Source organism: Arachis stenosperma, chromosome 3, assembly GCF_014773155.1.
Source record: "Arachis stenosperma cultivar V10309 chromosome 3, arast.V10309.gnm1.PFL2, whole genome shotgun sequence".
Lineage (NCBI taxonomy): Eukaryota > Viridiplantae > Streptophyta > Magnoliopsida > Fabales > Fabaceae > Arachis > Arachis stenosperma.
The window spans coordinates 143,426,335-143,442,137 of NC_080379.1; the positions used below are offsets into that span (position 1 = coordinate 143,426,335).

The 15,803-nt window shown below is 35.7% G+C and overlaps 1 protein-coding gene across 3 annotated transcripts; it reads right to left on the bottom strand.

Annotated features, from left to right (window-relative positions):
* Positions 1-342: 342 nt before the first annotated feature.
* Positions 343-7,122, bottom strand: LOC130967395 (diacylglycerol kinase 2). Of its 3 annotated transcripts, XM_057892225.1 has the most exons (9): positions 7,070-7,122; positions 6,420-6,580; positions 4,469-5,622; positions 3,299-3,674; positions 3,150-3,226; positions 2,705-2,824; positions 2,430-2,594; positions 1,601-1,738; positions 343-862 (listed from the first exon to the last, which is right to left on the bottom strand). In XM_057892225.1, exons 3-9 carry the CDS (start codon positions 5,540-5,542, stop codon positions 710-712), a joined length of 2,103 nt encoding a protein of 700 aa, XP_057748208.1. In that variant the 5' UTR covers positions 5,543-5,622; positions 6,420-6,580; positions 7,070-7,122; the 3' UTR covers positions 343-709. The 3 variants fall into 3 exon arrangements, 2 of the variants coding, with proteins under 2 accessions (XP_057748208.1, XP_057748210.1); XR_009081327.1 differs by lacking the exon at positions 7,070-7,122 and having other exon boundaries at positions 2,425-2,594; positions 6,420-6,604; XM_057892227.1 differs by lacking the exons at positions 6,420-6,580; positions 7,070-7,122 and adding an exon at positions 6,271-6,289.
* Positions 7,123-15,803: the final 8,681 nt, after the last annotated feature.

Sequence of the window (15,803 nt, forward strand, 5' to 3'; positions counted from 1 at the left end):
ACAGAACATGCCTCCAATAAATATTAATAAAAGATCACACGATTCCTGAGCCGTGACTAATTAATTACTTGAGCTTCTGCAACTTAGAAACGAAGAACTTCGTTCCAATTCGAACATGTGTTTGCCCCCTTAACAAATCGACAGAATGACAGCTACGCCGAGTTAACGCCACTTGATGAATGTGAACCGCAAGAAAGATTTAAGGGCATCATTATGAACCATACGTGTAATAATAACTTCGGTCGTAAGAGCAATTTATTGTTTTAACAGTGTGATTCCATTTTAAAATGCTAGTAGACTAGTAATACTTAATTATCATATCATAGTTTTAATCAACGGTAATGTTACGTTCATCAAAGAAAAACTATTGTCAACAAATGCACGATTCTTGTTTAGAAGTTAATGAGAGGACCTAGCAAATCAACGTTAAAGGCCGAAAAAATTAGAGGAGGGCCTTTCTGGCTTGAAGATATGTTACACTGGGTTAGAAATATACACAGCTTGATGTGTAGAAGCAACACAAGGGGGAAACAAAAATAAGAAATAACCAAGCCGCCGTACAATTTTCACTCTCGTCTATTAGCTGCTGCTTTGTGGAACTATATCATTTCTCTGTATCTCTGATAGTTACCAAAAATTGCTCCCATAATAAAGGGATTAAAGGGTGGGAAAATACCCATTTTATGGGTAACCACATCAACATGGTGAATTAAGAAAGACTGATGGCCATGTCCTGGAGAATAACTTTCTTTTGAGATGCATTGATAATGCCCTTGCACTCGGCATCTAGTAACACCTCCGTCATAATTGCAGCTGCATGCCCTTTCGGGTCATCTTCTGATGTCCTCCTCACCATGAATACCTGAATATAGCAAAATGAAATCCCATGATTTCCACCGTCATACAAAAGTTAATAATTCGATCAGTTTAACTAATCAATCTTCTAGGGAAGTCTTCATCAATACCAATTCTTTCAAATAGGGTGGAATTGGGAGTAGGGAAAGATCAGTTGGAGAGCAAGGGTATTGGAGAATGCATGATGCTCATAATTACATCTACTCTTTAACACTTACAGTGCTTAACTTGTGCATAATCACAATCTTGTTTTAATCTGCATGTGTTACACTTGCTAGTATTCTTAACTATTGCAGTAGGTATTACAATTTACAAATAGCAGAATGTTAATATAGCCTCCTATCAGGCCTAATAATCTTTCTGATTCAAAATCTCGCTTAGGGAATGTGACATGTTATGTAATTTACTAGTGAGTGAAATTTTAAATTACAAGGATCTTTCAGCAATCGGCATACCAATTAGGTGGATTTATAATTTCTTGTAAGTAGTAAGCCCCTCTCTCCTTTCTTTATTTCCCATGTGAATATAATACAAACGATTATCTAAATTTTGATTTCTTTCATGAATGACTGGATGAGTTATCACTGGTTTAAACCTAGAAGACTGCGCAGGGTTTATGAGAAAAATGGAGCAACTCAATGTTAACCAGCGGAAGTACTTTCCAAACCCACATATAGGAGGTGTAACATTTAGTAGAAGGATGTGAGAGTAAATTTACTACAAAAATCCTAAAGCGTGCAATTACCTGATCATGATGTGTTATATCTAACGAGCCAGGTTGTAGGATAAATGGTTCCCCGTCAATTTGAACTGGGAAAGGACTTGAAGAGTGTATCTTAATGACTTTACCTTGAGCTAGCCTTCTTGCTTGTGAAAGTCCGACCTATACAACAAATCAATCATTACTATTTAGTAGTTTAACATACATTTGAAAATTTATCTTCCATACATTGCAGAAAATATAAGCATGAAATAATTGTAAAAAGACATGAACCACTTAATTACAATTGTTTTCTTATATCTAGATGTCATTTTTAAGACAAGGATTCATAAATAAAAGTTATACAAAAAGAAAGAAAGGTTTGTACAATAATGAAGCAATTCATAATTTAAGGATAGTAATAAACAAATAATGGCAAAAACAATTATATAGTGACAATAAACATTTATTTAAGAACAAATTAGATTATCAAATGGAGAAAGATGATATAGTGACAATAAACATTTATTTAAGAACAAATTAGATTATCAAATGGAGAAAGATGATAGACTATAATGAACATGAATAAAAACTTCAATTCAATGGATTGAAGTTTTGACTAAAGAAGAATGAGCACGATAACTAGCTTTTTAATGAGTAAAATCTGTGTACATAACTATATTATTAATGATACCTAAATGCATTCACGACATTATTTTATACGTATATGAAAATATGTTCATATAATTTTTTTTTTTTAAACAGACAACAGTAAAATAGCTTTATTTATAAGTATGCTTATGTAAATGTATCATCATAAAGACTTGATTTATATTTAAGCGGGGAAAATAAAGGTCGTTAGATTATACCAGACCTGAAGTTTCCCTAGGTGCCATGCCCCACAAACAGATACCACCTCAAGCATTTTGTCATGCATGGATTGAAGACTAAAATCATCATCATGCTCAGTATCATTTTGCCAAAGATCTACTCCACCCATGTAGCTCCCAATATTAAGCACGATTAAGCCCTCTGCATCCTGCATGAAGAAGAATTAATACATGACGATTTACATATAAATTTGGACAATATTCTTAACGTTAATTAATGACTTAAATGTGAAAATAAGTCTTAGTATCAGTAATTCACCTTAGGAATCTCAATGTCTATACCATCAACTTCAAGCCATACTTGCCATGGCAAGTCAGCACATGTTCGGTCCATAATATCTCTTGCTCCTTCTTTGGCATATCTCAATTTATTAACAAACTGAAAATATATAGACATTATGAAGGTTAAAAAACTGGAAAAATTAACAAAAATATAGCCAAGATTTTTAATGAAGAAGGGCTAGCATGAAACATATAATTTATTGAAATTCTTGAGCTAAAGCTTATCGATGTAGTGGTATGCACCAGCACTATAATTTTATTGTTGAATCTCTAAAATGGTAGGTTAAAGAAGGTGCGCTTAAACCAAACTAGACATTGTCATGCATGGTCTAACATGAACAAATATTTCAATTTGATAAATTACTATCAAGGATGGAAGAATATGTTCCGGTAAAAATAAAAGAGGAAGGGGAAATATCTACCAGACTGGAAAACTTTTCTGGATTTATCTGTCTTGTAACATGAAATTCATATGCAACCTTTGCATCACATCCAATCCCTATAAAAATCAGTTCACAGATGTCAGTTACTTACAGAATCGCCCTAGACAGTATTTGTTGCGGAGATATACCTAGATAGTTCATCATAGATTTAGTTTTCACTTTGTTTGGGTTTCCCTCAGAGTTCTCTTCTGTAATTTTAACTTCCCAGCGATCCAGCATGGTTACTGCTGCAATGTTAATGTCATTCAGAAGAGTGGTCAACCCACCCTGTCCATCAAGTGCAGAGAAGCCTCTTCCCCAATTCAGTACCCTGGACAAATCATTTCCAGTTCCAAGTGGAAGTATTGCAACAGGAGGAGGTGACTCAAAATTCAGTCTTGCTATAGACTCAAGGACCCATGCAACAGTGCCATCCCCACCACATACTAACACTCTAAAATATCGCACACTTTTAAACATTTCCAGTCCCACCTCAGGACCTTGAGAAGCACTCAATTCAAATATCTACAGGAGAAAAATAGCCAAACCAGAAACATCCAATGAGACAAAGATATGAAATGAGAAACATGAAATCTATATCCAGACAAGCATTGTTAGTTTACTAGTTTACAGAAGATTGGAAGAAAGAAGACATCAATAATTAGCATGATTGGAGTTTTTAAGTAGGATTTAGTGAGATGTTAATCTTTATAATACAGATATCATATATTTTTACACAGTGCATAAAAAAAAAAAGAACAAGGGATTGATGGGAACCCATATTTGATCAAGCAAACTGGAAGATAGCAATAATAGAAAACATAAAATGTTTTTCCAGGTTCATTTGTATTGAGTTATTCTGCTTAATGCTATTAAGCTAAAAAGCTTAAAAACCTTGTATCTATTCTTTTTATTAGCTTGTCAGCAATTTTAAAGAGCAAGAAATACTTAAAACAGCAGCAAAGTATATGCTCTGCTTTAAACCTTTATGAACAGATACATTAAGAAATATGCTCTAAAGTCTACCTATGAAATCAGGAATTTTATGAATTCAACAGACAGCCACAATGTAATTAATTGGGGAAAAAGAAATTTTAGTGTCTATAATTTATTCATGGCAATATGAAGGGCAACAACCAACAAGGGTTGAATAAAGAAATTTCAACCAATGATCAAACAAACTCCCAAAGCATAACCATATAATCCATGATGACACTGAAGAAGACCTAAAAATATATCTCTAACAGGCTTTATGACAGAAGTCAGAGCTTTGACAAAAGGCAATAGCATATTTGTTTATCAAAGAATAATGTAATCACCTGAATAGGATTTAGTAGCATGTTCAATCTCCTTTGAAGAGAAGGCCCAAGCTGCCCACCACTCCTGGCATTAATGAAGACCAAAAGTGGCCTTGCATCGGATGGCAAATCAACCAATGTGTATTTCTTGATTGGATTAGGATTTACTAGAACTCTACCATTGTTCATGCGACGGAAGTCAAAGAGCATCTCATCACCAGACAGGTCCCAATCCTCTATACCATTCAATACATAGTCAAACAATATTGCATCAGTGACCGAGGGGTCACGTGGCTTGCTATTATTACGCGAACTACCTCCATGCTTATTATTGCGATTACGCCGTTTTCTCATCTGACCACGAACGGAAGAGGTTATAATAGAACTCAGTTTTTCTCCTTTTGGATCTTCATCAACTTCTTTGACATAGAGAGGAGAGAGGATAAGTCGCCTCAAAGGACCCAAATCACAAATATCACCAGAATCTTTGACCAATTTATTATGACATTTGACATGAATGAGGCGCTGACACCAGCGACAATGCCACGTAGGGGAAGATTTGACAAATGGAACACCACATGGTTCATCACAGTAAAAACAAAAGGCAGACATCTCATGATATTCATCTGCATTAACCCATCTTTCAGACCAGTGGTGTCGAATGTGGCTAAAACCAGATTGAGCCACACATTTACAATCCTTTGCTGCAAATTGAGAACAGATGAAATGGGCTGCGACACCACAAACAGAGCAACGATGGATAGGAGAACGTTGTGTCATTGTTGTTGTACCTAAGCTATGAGAAGGCCACAGAGAAGTCAAGCAGAAGCAGCAAGTGGATGGCTGCTCCCTGAGAGTAAAATCTTCAACCCACAAGTGCTCTGACAAAGGTACTTTAAACTTCTTCCAAACTTTCTTCTTTGCTCTGGCTGCAGCTTTAATCCATTTCAGGGATGATCTTCTCTGCCACTTGAGAATGCCATATATGACAGCCAAAATTCCAAATGATCCAGTAATCAGCCATCCAAGAATAGATGCCCCAGAAGCATCCAGGCTAGTGAAAAGCCTCAAAAAGGAAATCCCCAAATCTATCATGGTGGAACTTACGAACTATTGTATGATGTCTCCAACGATCCAATTCAAATCAGAAAACACAGGATTTATGTGCACAGAGCCTGGACAGTTTCTCATACAAATACCAACCATTACTACAGAATCATACACAAATGAACCTTATCTCACTGACAACAACAACTAGTCAGAAAATCTAGAATAATTGAGTATGGGCAGCAAAAGTTGATCGGCAGGTCGTAGGGCAGATAAATATAAATCAGAACATGATAGTCGCTTCTTCCAGAAAATCATTGGTCCGAGAGACCCACAGGTAGTTCAAAAGCTTAGTTCAGTGTGAAAACAAAGTAACAAACAACAAAAACAAAAGAAATAAAGTATTCAAGAATAATACAAAAGGAAAAAAAAAAAAAAAGAAAAAGAAAAAATTGAATAGTCAGGGAGGACACATGAACAAACCAAATAAAATCATAGCAAGTAAGCTAAGTCTAATTGGAAATCATAATGCTTTCGCTTTCACTTACACCACTTCCCTGCTCCTTAACCATATGCAAAACCAAAAGGCAGAAGCCATTAATTCCAAAGAAAAACTAGCTTCACAATTAAGAAAGTAAAAGAATAATAATAATAATAAAATAGAAAAAGAAAGCATAGGGCAATAAATTGTCGAATGTGTGACGTTAAAGTGGTAAAGTGAATTTAGAAAACAAAGAAGAAAAGTAACATAAAAAATGGAGATGAAGAAAAATTACGGTATAATTAGCGAGAATGGAAATGCAGCAGCAAAGGATCGAATCTAGAGATTGAGAAATTGAAGGAACTGAGAAAGACATTCGATCTACGTAACAGAATGAATAAATCAGAGAAGATATATATAACGTTGATATCAAAATTCACAAACCTGAGAAGGTGTGAAAGAGACGACAGAATATTAATATATACGATTCGGTCACGTGAATCTACGAACGAAGAAGAGGGAGAGAGGAAAGGACAATGGGGAATGAACTCTCCTTTTCCCCCTTCTCTTCTTCTTCTCCTTTCTGTTGCTCCGAATTCAGACGTCTGCATCGATTAAATCGAACTTCCTCAACATGCATTCCAATTACTCACACCTCATTCATTTATTCTTTATGTTTGTTTATTTATTTGCGTTATTTTTCATTTCAAAAATTTAAATAATGTTTATTTTTTATTTATATTTAATTTGAAGACTTGAAGTCCCTTTACTTATATGGGAAGTAAGATTATATATACATATATATATATATATATATATATATATATATATATATATATATATATATATATATATATCACTCATAACATAATTTTAACAATATATTGTAAATAAGGAATAATAATTAATACCAATATCTCGATCATTTATTTTTAAGGATATCATCTTAATGTTTTAGAATTTATATATTACCAACCTGTGCTAATATCTTATTAACAATGAAAATATATAATCCTATTAGATACAAATTAAACAAAAGTAATATCAATAACAAAATAACATTTAGTAAATTAATAATAAATATTAATACTTACATTATGATCGAATAATATGAGCTTGTATTATAATTCGGAAGCTTGAATGTAATACAAAGAAGCTTATTCAATATACAAAGATTGTAACGAAAATTTTAAATGTATTTCAAATGATGAGAAATTGTGTAAATAATAAATACAACTTCCTCCCATCTTCTCCTCCTATTTATAATAGGCTATTCCCTTTATTCTTTTACAATTTTATCCCTAGTTTTACAAACTTGCTTACTCATTCTGTGGGTGATTTACGAATTCTGTTTAAGATTTGATGTGCTCTATCATCATTTTTGTAAATTCGGTAGCTACTTTTTATAATTATATTGGTATTCTATTGGTATTTTGCTGAAAATTTTTGTTGTTTTATGCATGTAATGTCTTTACTGATTTTTGGGCTGTTTTGACACATCTTCCTTTGTTGTCGGACAGGTGTCTATTTTTCTGATTCTGTGACTCTTTTTTTAATCTATAAATAGATCTTGGCTGCTCTAAGGGCCGCTATCATCTGTTTTATGGGCTAAGAAACGAGTCTCTTTTTCGTATGATATTCTTTCAAACCCCAAACTGTGGTTTGACGATTTTGATCTTTTTTAAGATATAATCATCCAGTTATCAATGATCCTTTTACAGATTAAGTTAAGATCAAATTTGTTCAACCATTTTACTTTTATGTTTCTGATTAAACATTGTACACTTGGAGTGTTTTCATATCCTACGGAGTCATATTCTCATATCATAATCCAACATATTCTCATAGTGGGAATGAAGGAAATCAGCTTATATCCATCTAAAAAAGAGGTTTTGTTTTTAAAATATTCATAAGCTATGTTAGCTTCTTTTGGGAAAATAGGTTCTATCGGTCCGAACTCTTAGAACCATACCTGAAGCTACTTAGGAAAATGTAGAAAAATTCCTTTGCGAAACCATATGAACTAAGAGTGTGAATTTGGAGAAAGATACAGGATATACCACTAGACATCTTGTAATCATAATAGGAGTAATTTTGATGTTCGAATTTCTTAGTAAAATTTTTACAGTAAAAAGAAGGTCTTTCCCATTTTGACAGGATTATTACTTTAAGGATCTTAATTTTAGAGTATATTGTGTCTTTTGTGGTTGGGTCTTTATTGCTCATTAATTCAATAGATCCTGTGTCAACTAAAATAAATTCATAGAAGGTTCAAGTTTTTTGAATACTTACTGATAGGTAATGGAAAGTATTTGAAAAAATTATTTTGTAAAGGGTTCTTCTTTCCATTGTCACACCCCAACTTTCGACACGTCATGACCAATGTCAATTGTTTAGGTGTTACTTGTCGTAAAGACCTACTTTGGCTTTAGACTCGGATTTTGATATAAGCCTTTACCGGTTTAATCGTGAATAAACTATTTATAATCAAACTCAGTAGTCAAATATAGCACCGAACCTGACTATAATCAAACTCAGTAGATATATATTAATCATATAAACATAAGATAAGTTTGAGGATACATGCCAAGTATCAAAATAACGAGTACTACACCAAGTTATATTTACAAAGACAAAAGTAAAGAAAAACAGTCCCAACCCTCACATGGGTTTCCTAAACTGGAACCGAACTACTAAGATGTTCTATCCCTCTAAAAATACTACAAAAGCGAGGAAAAAGTAATACTAAGATCACCAAAAAGAGTAAAAAGTTAGCTAGGTCGATCTTCGGAATGGTCTTCAGCTAGAGTGAATACGTCCGACATGCCGGGGTTGAAACGTGGGCGATGTACCGAAATCCGAAACTCGACGGACTTATCTGCCAAACCCATCTGGGAAGGGGAAAAAAGAAAGAAGGATGAGAACTTAGAGTTCTCAGCAAGGTAAAAGGGGAACCTAGGGTCTTTCTCTCTAAGTTGTCGTGAAACAGAAAGAAAAGGGAAACAAACACAGAGACTGAAGGCACAAACATGCATATAACAAGTATATAGCATAGACAAAAAGGAAGTAGCAGTAAATAATTCACAAGAAGTACATATGCGCAAACAAGATGATGCATGCCTGTTCCTAGTGCAGGCCATGAGCTCATGCGTCGGTTGTCTACCCGCAACCGGACATTACTCGGAGTGAACCCCGAATATGGTCCCTTACAGTGTCAATTAGACACCTTGGTATCACGGTTACCGATGTCAATTAGGCCTCATTATAATAACAGTTCAATGTGTATCACAGTAAGGAACAGTGCTATCAATTAGGCGAACATTCTTGCATTAGCAATCTCAGGCTATCCGTTAGGTGGGCACTTTCGTATTAGCAGTTCGGCACAAGGCCCATTCAATATAATTTTCAACTTTTATTTCATTCCTTTTTCCTCATTTTTCTTTCTTCACTTTATCTCTCGATATCATTGTCTTTAACTTTAACCTTTCTTAGGGGCAACTTACATTCCTTTTCATTTCCTAAGTTTGTCTAATCTAAAACCATGTTGGTAAGGTAACTCTAGAGATCTTAATCTTTAATTTAAGTTAGGTTTTACTGAATTTGGATTAGAATTGAATTTTATACAAGTTTTAAAATTCTGCTGTTGCATTTACAAAAATTCAAAAAAACAAACAGCAGCCATATTTTTATAAATTCCATAAGAATTTTAATTCTAATCCGTTGCTTCTAAATTTTGGTGAGATTATAGTCAACATCACTAAGTTTCAGAATCCACAAGTTTCAGGTTCATATCATTTCATTTGATTAATTAATTATCAATTGGAAGTGGAGCTCTGTTTTCATAAACCAGTTCAGAGTTTCCAGCAAACAACCGACCTTCCAAGTGACTTATCTAAGTCTACAAAATAGATATGAACATGAAACTTGTACTCACTTAAAATAGACTGATATAGCGTTAAAATAATTTTGAAATCAACTCAAAATTCTGTTTAAATTAAAAGTTATAGCGTCTGGAAGTTGGTACTGCAGAAACAGCAAACCAGAAAAATCTGCAGCAACCACTAAACTTCAAAAAATCATATCTTTCAAACCACTTGGCCAAATTCTCTGAAATATTTATGGAATATTCAAGACACACTAAAGTTTTATAGAAAAATAATTTTATCTAAAAATTAGATCTGGAATGCTCCCAAAAAGTCATTCGTTCTGCTGCCAATTATGCAGATTTCTGCAGAAATTCTGCACAAAGTATTTCCAACAACCTCACATACCAAATCCTATATTCAAGCCTAGGATTCGTCTAAAACCATAATTTTATCTTTCTTTTGACTAACTAAAGTTGCTAGCATAATCAGCACAACTCTAAGAGTTTATATTCATTAATTTACCCTTGTTACAAAGGACCATTCATAACTCAAATTCACTTTTTTGCATCTTTAACATAACAAAAATTCATTATACACTTTTCAACAAACAAACACATGATAAACCATCAATCATCAGCAGTATACACAGTTGCAAGTAAGATATCTTGTATAGACTATCCATTACCTTATTTGTTGATCAAACACACAAAGCTTGCTTCTACTGCCTTTTTGCCGCCAAACCCTAATTCGCAACAAAACCAACATTTCCAATCATACTCGCAAGACCATTCAACCCAAACAAACACAAGCAAGGGAAAATTACTTACCCTTCCTCATTTATGATGGTGGCTATTTCGTGAACTGAGAAAACTAAAGGAGTGTAGCAAAGAGTTAATCAGAAATTCAAATTAGAGTAAGGGAAGAAGATGAAGTTGCTGGTTTTTACTTTTACAGAGGGGCTTGAGAAATTAACTGGCTGGATGGGATGAACTCATGGTTCAGCTTTGGCTATCCCTCTTCTTGCTTTCTCTGCTTTTCCTGCCACTGGTCTTTTCTTTCTTCTGCATGATGCGTGTTTTGGGAAGAAGAGGAATTGAGGCTACTTACTTTTGTTTATAAAGAAAGAGGGATGTGCTGAGCTATTAATGATGGCTTCGTGTCTCTCTCTCCCTTCAACACAGTAGCAACATGCATATGAGAAGGTGAAATCATAGTTGGTGACTGAGTTTCAAGTGGTACTGAGAGAGGAGTTAACTAGGGTAGGGTTTATTTGGGTGAAAGGTGGTTTGGTTGGACCAGAAGAGAAGAAGCCAATCCGGTTCAAGGGTTTGGCTTATCAAACTAATATGGTTCAATGATTCATTCATCAGCACTCTTCAAGAATAACCAAGAGATCATCAAAATCTTCTGGGGAGTTCTTATTTCATATAATAATTGAATCAGAAAAAGGTTCGCCGCTTGGAAGCACTAAAAGAAAAGTTTTGCGCTAAGTGTTCTAGTTCTAATTCATTATCTATGCTACATATATATAAACCTATGCGTGTCAGTGAACGCTGTAAAGAATAATAAATCACAGGCCTCATGGAGTAGAGTGGTTACATTCTACCTTCCTAAAAAAAATTTGTCCTCAAAATTTTGTTACCTCGAGTGTAGGGATCGGTTTTGGTAGTATTTCCCGTATCCAAAACAAACACCCTTCCTGGCTGTTGCTGTCCAGGGAAACCAAATTCAGGCTTTCATCGTATGCATTCTTTGGCTATATGTCCGGGCTTTCTACAATTATAGCAAACGCCAGACTTCAACAAGCAGGGCTTGCCTCTGTGATTCTTACCACACACGGCGCATATCAATTTTGGTTGGGTTGGTTGCAGCTGTTTGCCTAAGTCTGGCTGCCGAGTTACTTTGAAGTTTCTTCCTTGAGGAGTGAGGCTATGATTGAAATCTCTTGTTGGAAGCTTCCTGTGGTTAGTTTGTGCTGCCACCAGCTTCTTTACATATTCCTCCATCAGTTGGCTCTTGTTAACTAATTCTGCAAAATTCTGGATTTCTATTGGACCCACATGAGCTAACAGTTCTTCCCTAAGTCCTCATTTGAACTTGATGCACTTCCATTTCTCATATACAGCTGGTGCTCCTTGACAAATGTTTGAGAACCGGCATAACTCTTCAAATTTGCGAGTATGCTCAGTGACTGTCATGTTCTCCTGTTTCAACTGAAGCAACTCTAACTCCTTAGCGGTATGGAAACACTGAGAAAAATATTTTTTATAAAATTCAGCCGAAAATTCCTCTCAGGTAATGTCAATAGCTTCTCTTCCTAGTAGTTGGAGTACTCTCTGTCACCAATGTTGTGCATCATTCCTCAACATGTAAGCAGCAAATTCCACTCGCTGTCCTTCAGGGACTTGTTGTGCTCGCATTGCTTGTCCTATTTCTTTAAACTAGTCATCAGCTCGTGTAGCACTAGTGTCCCCATGGAATTGAGGCGGATTTATCTTCAAGAAAGTGGCTAAAGTCATGAGCCGATTATCGTTACGTAGTCCACCTTCATCTTTGTTGCCATTTTCATTTCCATGTCTAGGCTCATGATTATTTTCAACTCCATTCCGACGATCAAGACGTTCAGCTACTCAGTTAGTAGCAGCTACTGATTCACGTACAGTAGCGGCCATAATGTTTACGGATTTGAGAATAGTCGCTGCATCAGAAAAATTTCCCTCACTTATTCCTCCCAGTTGAGGGTATCCTTGCCTATTCGCAGCCATTTGAGTCCTATCAATACCTAATAATCAATATTAAGGTGATTAGTCTTAATATATCAAAATTAAGTATTAATATTACTTACAATGGATGTTCATAGACCTTCATGCAGATTATATCACAAAAATATCCTAACTGCATGGTATAAAAAGATTCAGAGTATGCAAGAAAGCATAGACAGTCCGTCCCAAGGCTCAAAGGACAAACCGCTTTGATACCAACTGTAACACCCCAACTTTCGACACGTCATGACCAATGTCAATTATTTAGGTGTTACTTGTTGTAAGGACCTACTTGGCTCTAGACTCGGATTTTGATATAAGCCTTTACCGGTTTAATCGTGAATAAACTATTTATAATCAAACTCAGTAGTCAAATATAGCACCGAACCTGACTATAATCAAACTCAATAGACATTTATAATCAAACTCAGTAGACATATATTAATCATATAAACATAAGATAAGTTTGAGGATACATGCCAAGTATCAAAATAACGAGTACTACACCAAGTTATATTTACAGAGACAAAAGTAAAGAAAAACAGTCCCAACCCTCACATGGGTTTTCTAAACTGGAACCGAACTACTAAGATGTCCTATCCCTCTAAAAGTACTACAAAAGCGAGGGAAAAGTAGTACTAAGATCACCAAAATAGTAAAAAGTCAGCTAGGTCGATCTTCGGAATGGTTTTCAGCTAGAGTGAATACGTACGACATGCCGGGGTTGAAACGTGGGCGATGTACCGAAACCCGAAACTCAATGGACTTGTCTGCCAAACCCATCTGGGGAGGGGGAAAAAGAAAGAAGGGTGAGAACGTAGAGTTCTCAACAAGGTAAAAGGGGAACCTAGGGTCTTTGTCTCTAAGTTGTCGCGAAACAGAAAGAAAAGGGAAACAAACACAGAAACTGAAGGCACACACATGCATATAACAAGTAGATAGCATAGACAAAAAGGAAGTAGCAGTAAATAATTCACAAGAAGTACATATGCGCAAACAAGATGATGCATGCATGTTCCCAGTGCAGGCCATGAGCTCATGCGTCGGTTGTTGTAACACCCCTATTACCCTAAGCTTTACCTCTAGCCGTAAAGCAAAGGTTAATCAAAGGTTACGACAGTTCTAAGACTTATACATATGTACATACATATATATAGAAGGGAATAATATATTCTAGAAACCTGATGAAGGATTAAGCTTAAATTACAGAATTACAAAAGTGTGAGACGTTCACACGAAACTAACGCATAAGATACAAGGTATAGGTATAAGGGAATAAAACATATATAATTATAAGAATATAATAATCATAAAGAACTAGCCGTAGCTTGCGGAGTTTAAGCCGACTAGTTACAAATAGAAAGATACAGAGTTTTAGAATTAAAACAGCTTATACAACCTTTCTCTCAAGTAAGCCTCTAAGGCCATAAAGTTAAAACACAAAAAGATATGAGAGTAACTATAACAAGGTAAAATAAATTAACCAAGGAGGAACCATACTCTGTTCTATCACCATATCCGCAATCTCATCGAAGTAGATTACGACCTGCATCTGAAAAACAACAACAAAGTATGAAATAAGAATTGGATGTTCTCAGTATGGTAACAGTGCCCAATGATGTAAGATGTAAGGCCCCGGGACGCCGAAGGCAATCCTAGAACTCCACATCACATATTGATATTCAAGCTTAGAACAAAATAAATAAATATAATAAGAACTTAAACCATAAACCAGGGTTGTCTAAACCTAGGGAAATTTTGACTAATACTAATCACACCGATGTATCCCACAGTCGTCGCCAACCTAACCTCTGTGCGATCCCATCGCCACCGCCTACCTAACCTCCTCAGCACCAGACAATCACAATTAATGCAAACGAGTAAAATACAAGTAGAAACATATGAAGCAAGTAGATTAAGTAAGCAAATAGGCGTGTTATACAATTAGGCAAACTCACGTAATCAAAACAAACAAGCACATAAAAGATGCATATGATGAATGCTTGTCCTATTTGGCTTGTGATATCACTTGTCGGTCCATAAATGCCATCCCGACACATCCTTTCGGATGTCGCTTTTCTGCCGCACCCACGAATATAGTGTCGGGCACACTCTATTGACCCACGGATATAGTGCCGGGCACACGCTACTCACCCACGGATATACTGCCGGACACACTTGCATGCATAACCCAAAGATATAGTGCCTGGCACACTCTTGCAGCAAAAAAGATTATCAATCATAATTCAATCCCAGGGACATAATACCCTGCACACTATCATACTTAACCTAAGGATATAGTGCCTGGCACATTCTCATTATTCAACAAGATCATCATTCCTCTTTGAGTCTTCAACTCATCATAACCATCATCAATTCATCACTTCCATTCCAAGCTCATTAGTTCATCGATTTCTCAATTCATTGTCAATAATCACCATATGCACTACTCTTCCTTCTCTCTCAACTAACTCATCCGCAATACACCAGAAACCTAAACCTCCGTTTGCTAACTTTTCAAAGGAAAACCCAACTTACACCCCTAGGACCTTTCCCATATTCAAAATTAAGCCCAAAAGCCTTGAAATGGTGTTAAAGAAGCTTACGACCTTGTTGGAAAGGTGAAATAGTTAAAAACAAAGTTTAAAATTATGAAACGGGTCGTGTGCGTCTGCACAGGAGTGTGCGTGCGCACACAGGAAGATTTTGAAAGTGTGTGTACACACAGGGGTGTGCGTACGCACAGGTACTAAAATTTATAGAGTCTGTTCACTCGCACAAGCTGTACGAGCGCCCCTAACAGACGTCCATTCCCAACTTGTGCGTGCGCACAGATTGTAATTCTTCATTGATGTGCGCGCACACAACCTGTGCTAGCGCTGCTACCAGAGCCTTTTCCCCTGCTTGTGCATACGCACAGGTCTGTGTGTCCACACAGAATATAATTTTTGCAGGATTGTGTGTGTGCATAAGGCTGTGCGTCTGCACATAATAGAAAATTCTGAAATTCTGCAACTCTGCAGAATTTCAGATTTCAACACCAATCTTTGAATGATCATAACTTCCTCAACAGAAATCCAAATCTTACAAACTTTATATCAAATCGAAGGGTTTTCAATAATTTTTATTTCTAAACCAAATTCAATAAATTTTGGAAACCGAGGTAAAAGTTATGATCAGACATAGTTCACCAAAAATTC

Bases quoted from the DNA above. Each gene is read 5' to 3' on its own strand.
- LOC130967395 (XM_057892225.1), bottom strand. From the start codon at position 5,542: ATGATAGATTTGGGGATTTCCTTTTTGAGGCTTTTCACTAGCCTGGAT. The intron at 1,739-2,429 runs GTCTGGTATAAT...TTTGTTGTATAG, and splicing joins GGCACCTAGGGAAACTTCAG to GTCGGACTTTCACAAGCAAG. The intron at 863-1,600 runs GTAATTGCACGC...TGCTATATTCAG, and splicing joins ATATAACACATCATGATCAG to GTATTCATGGTGAGGAGGAC.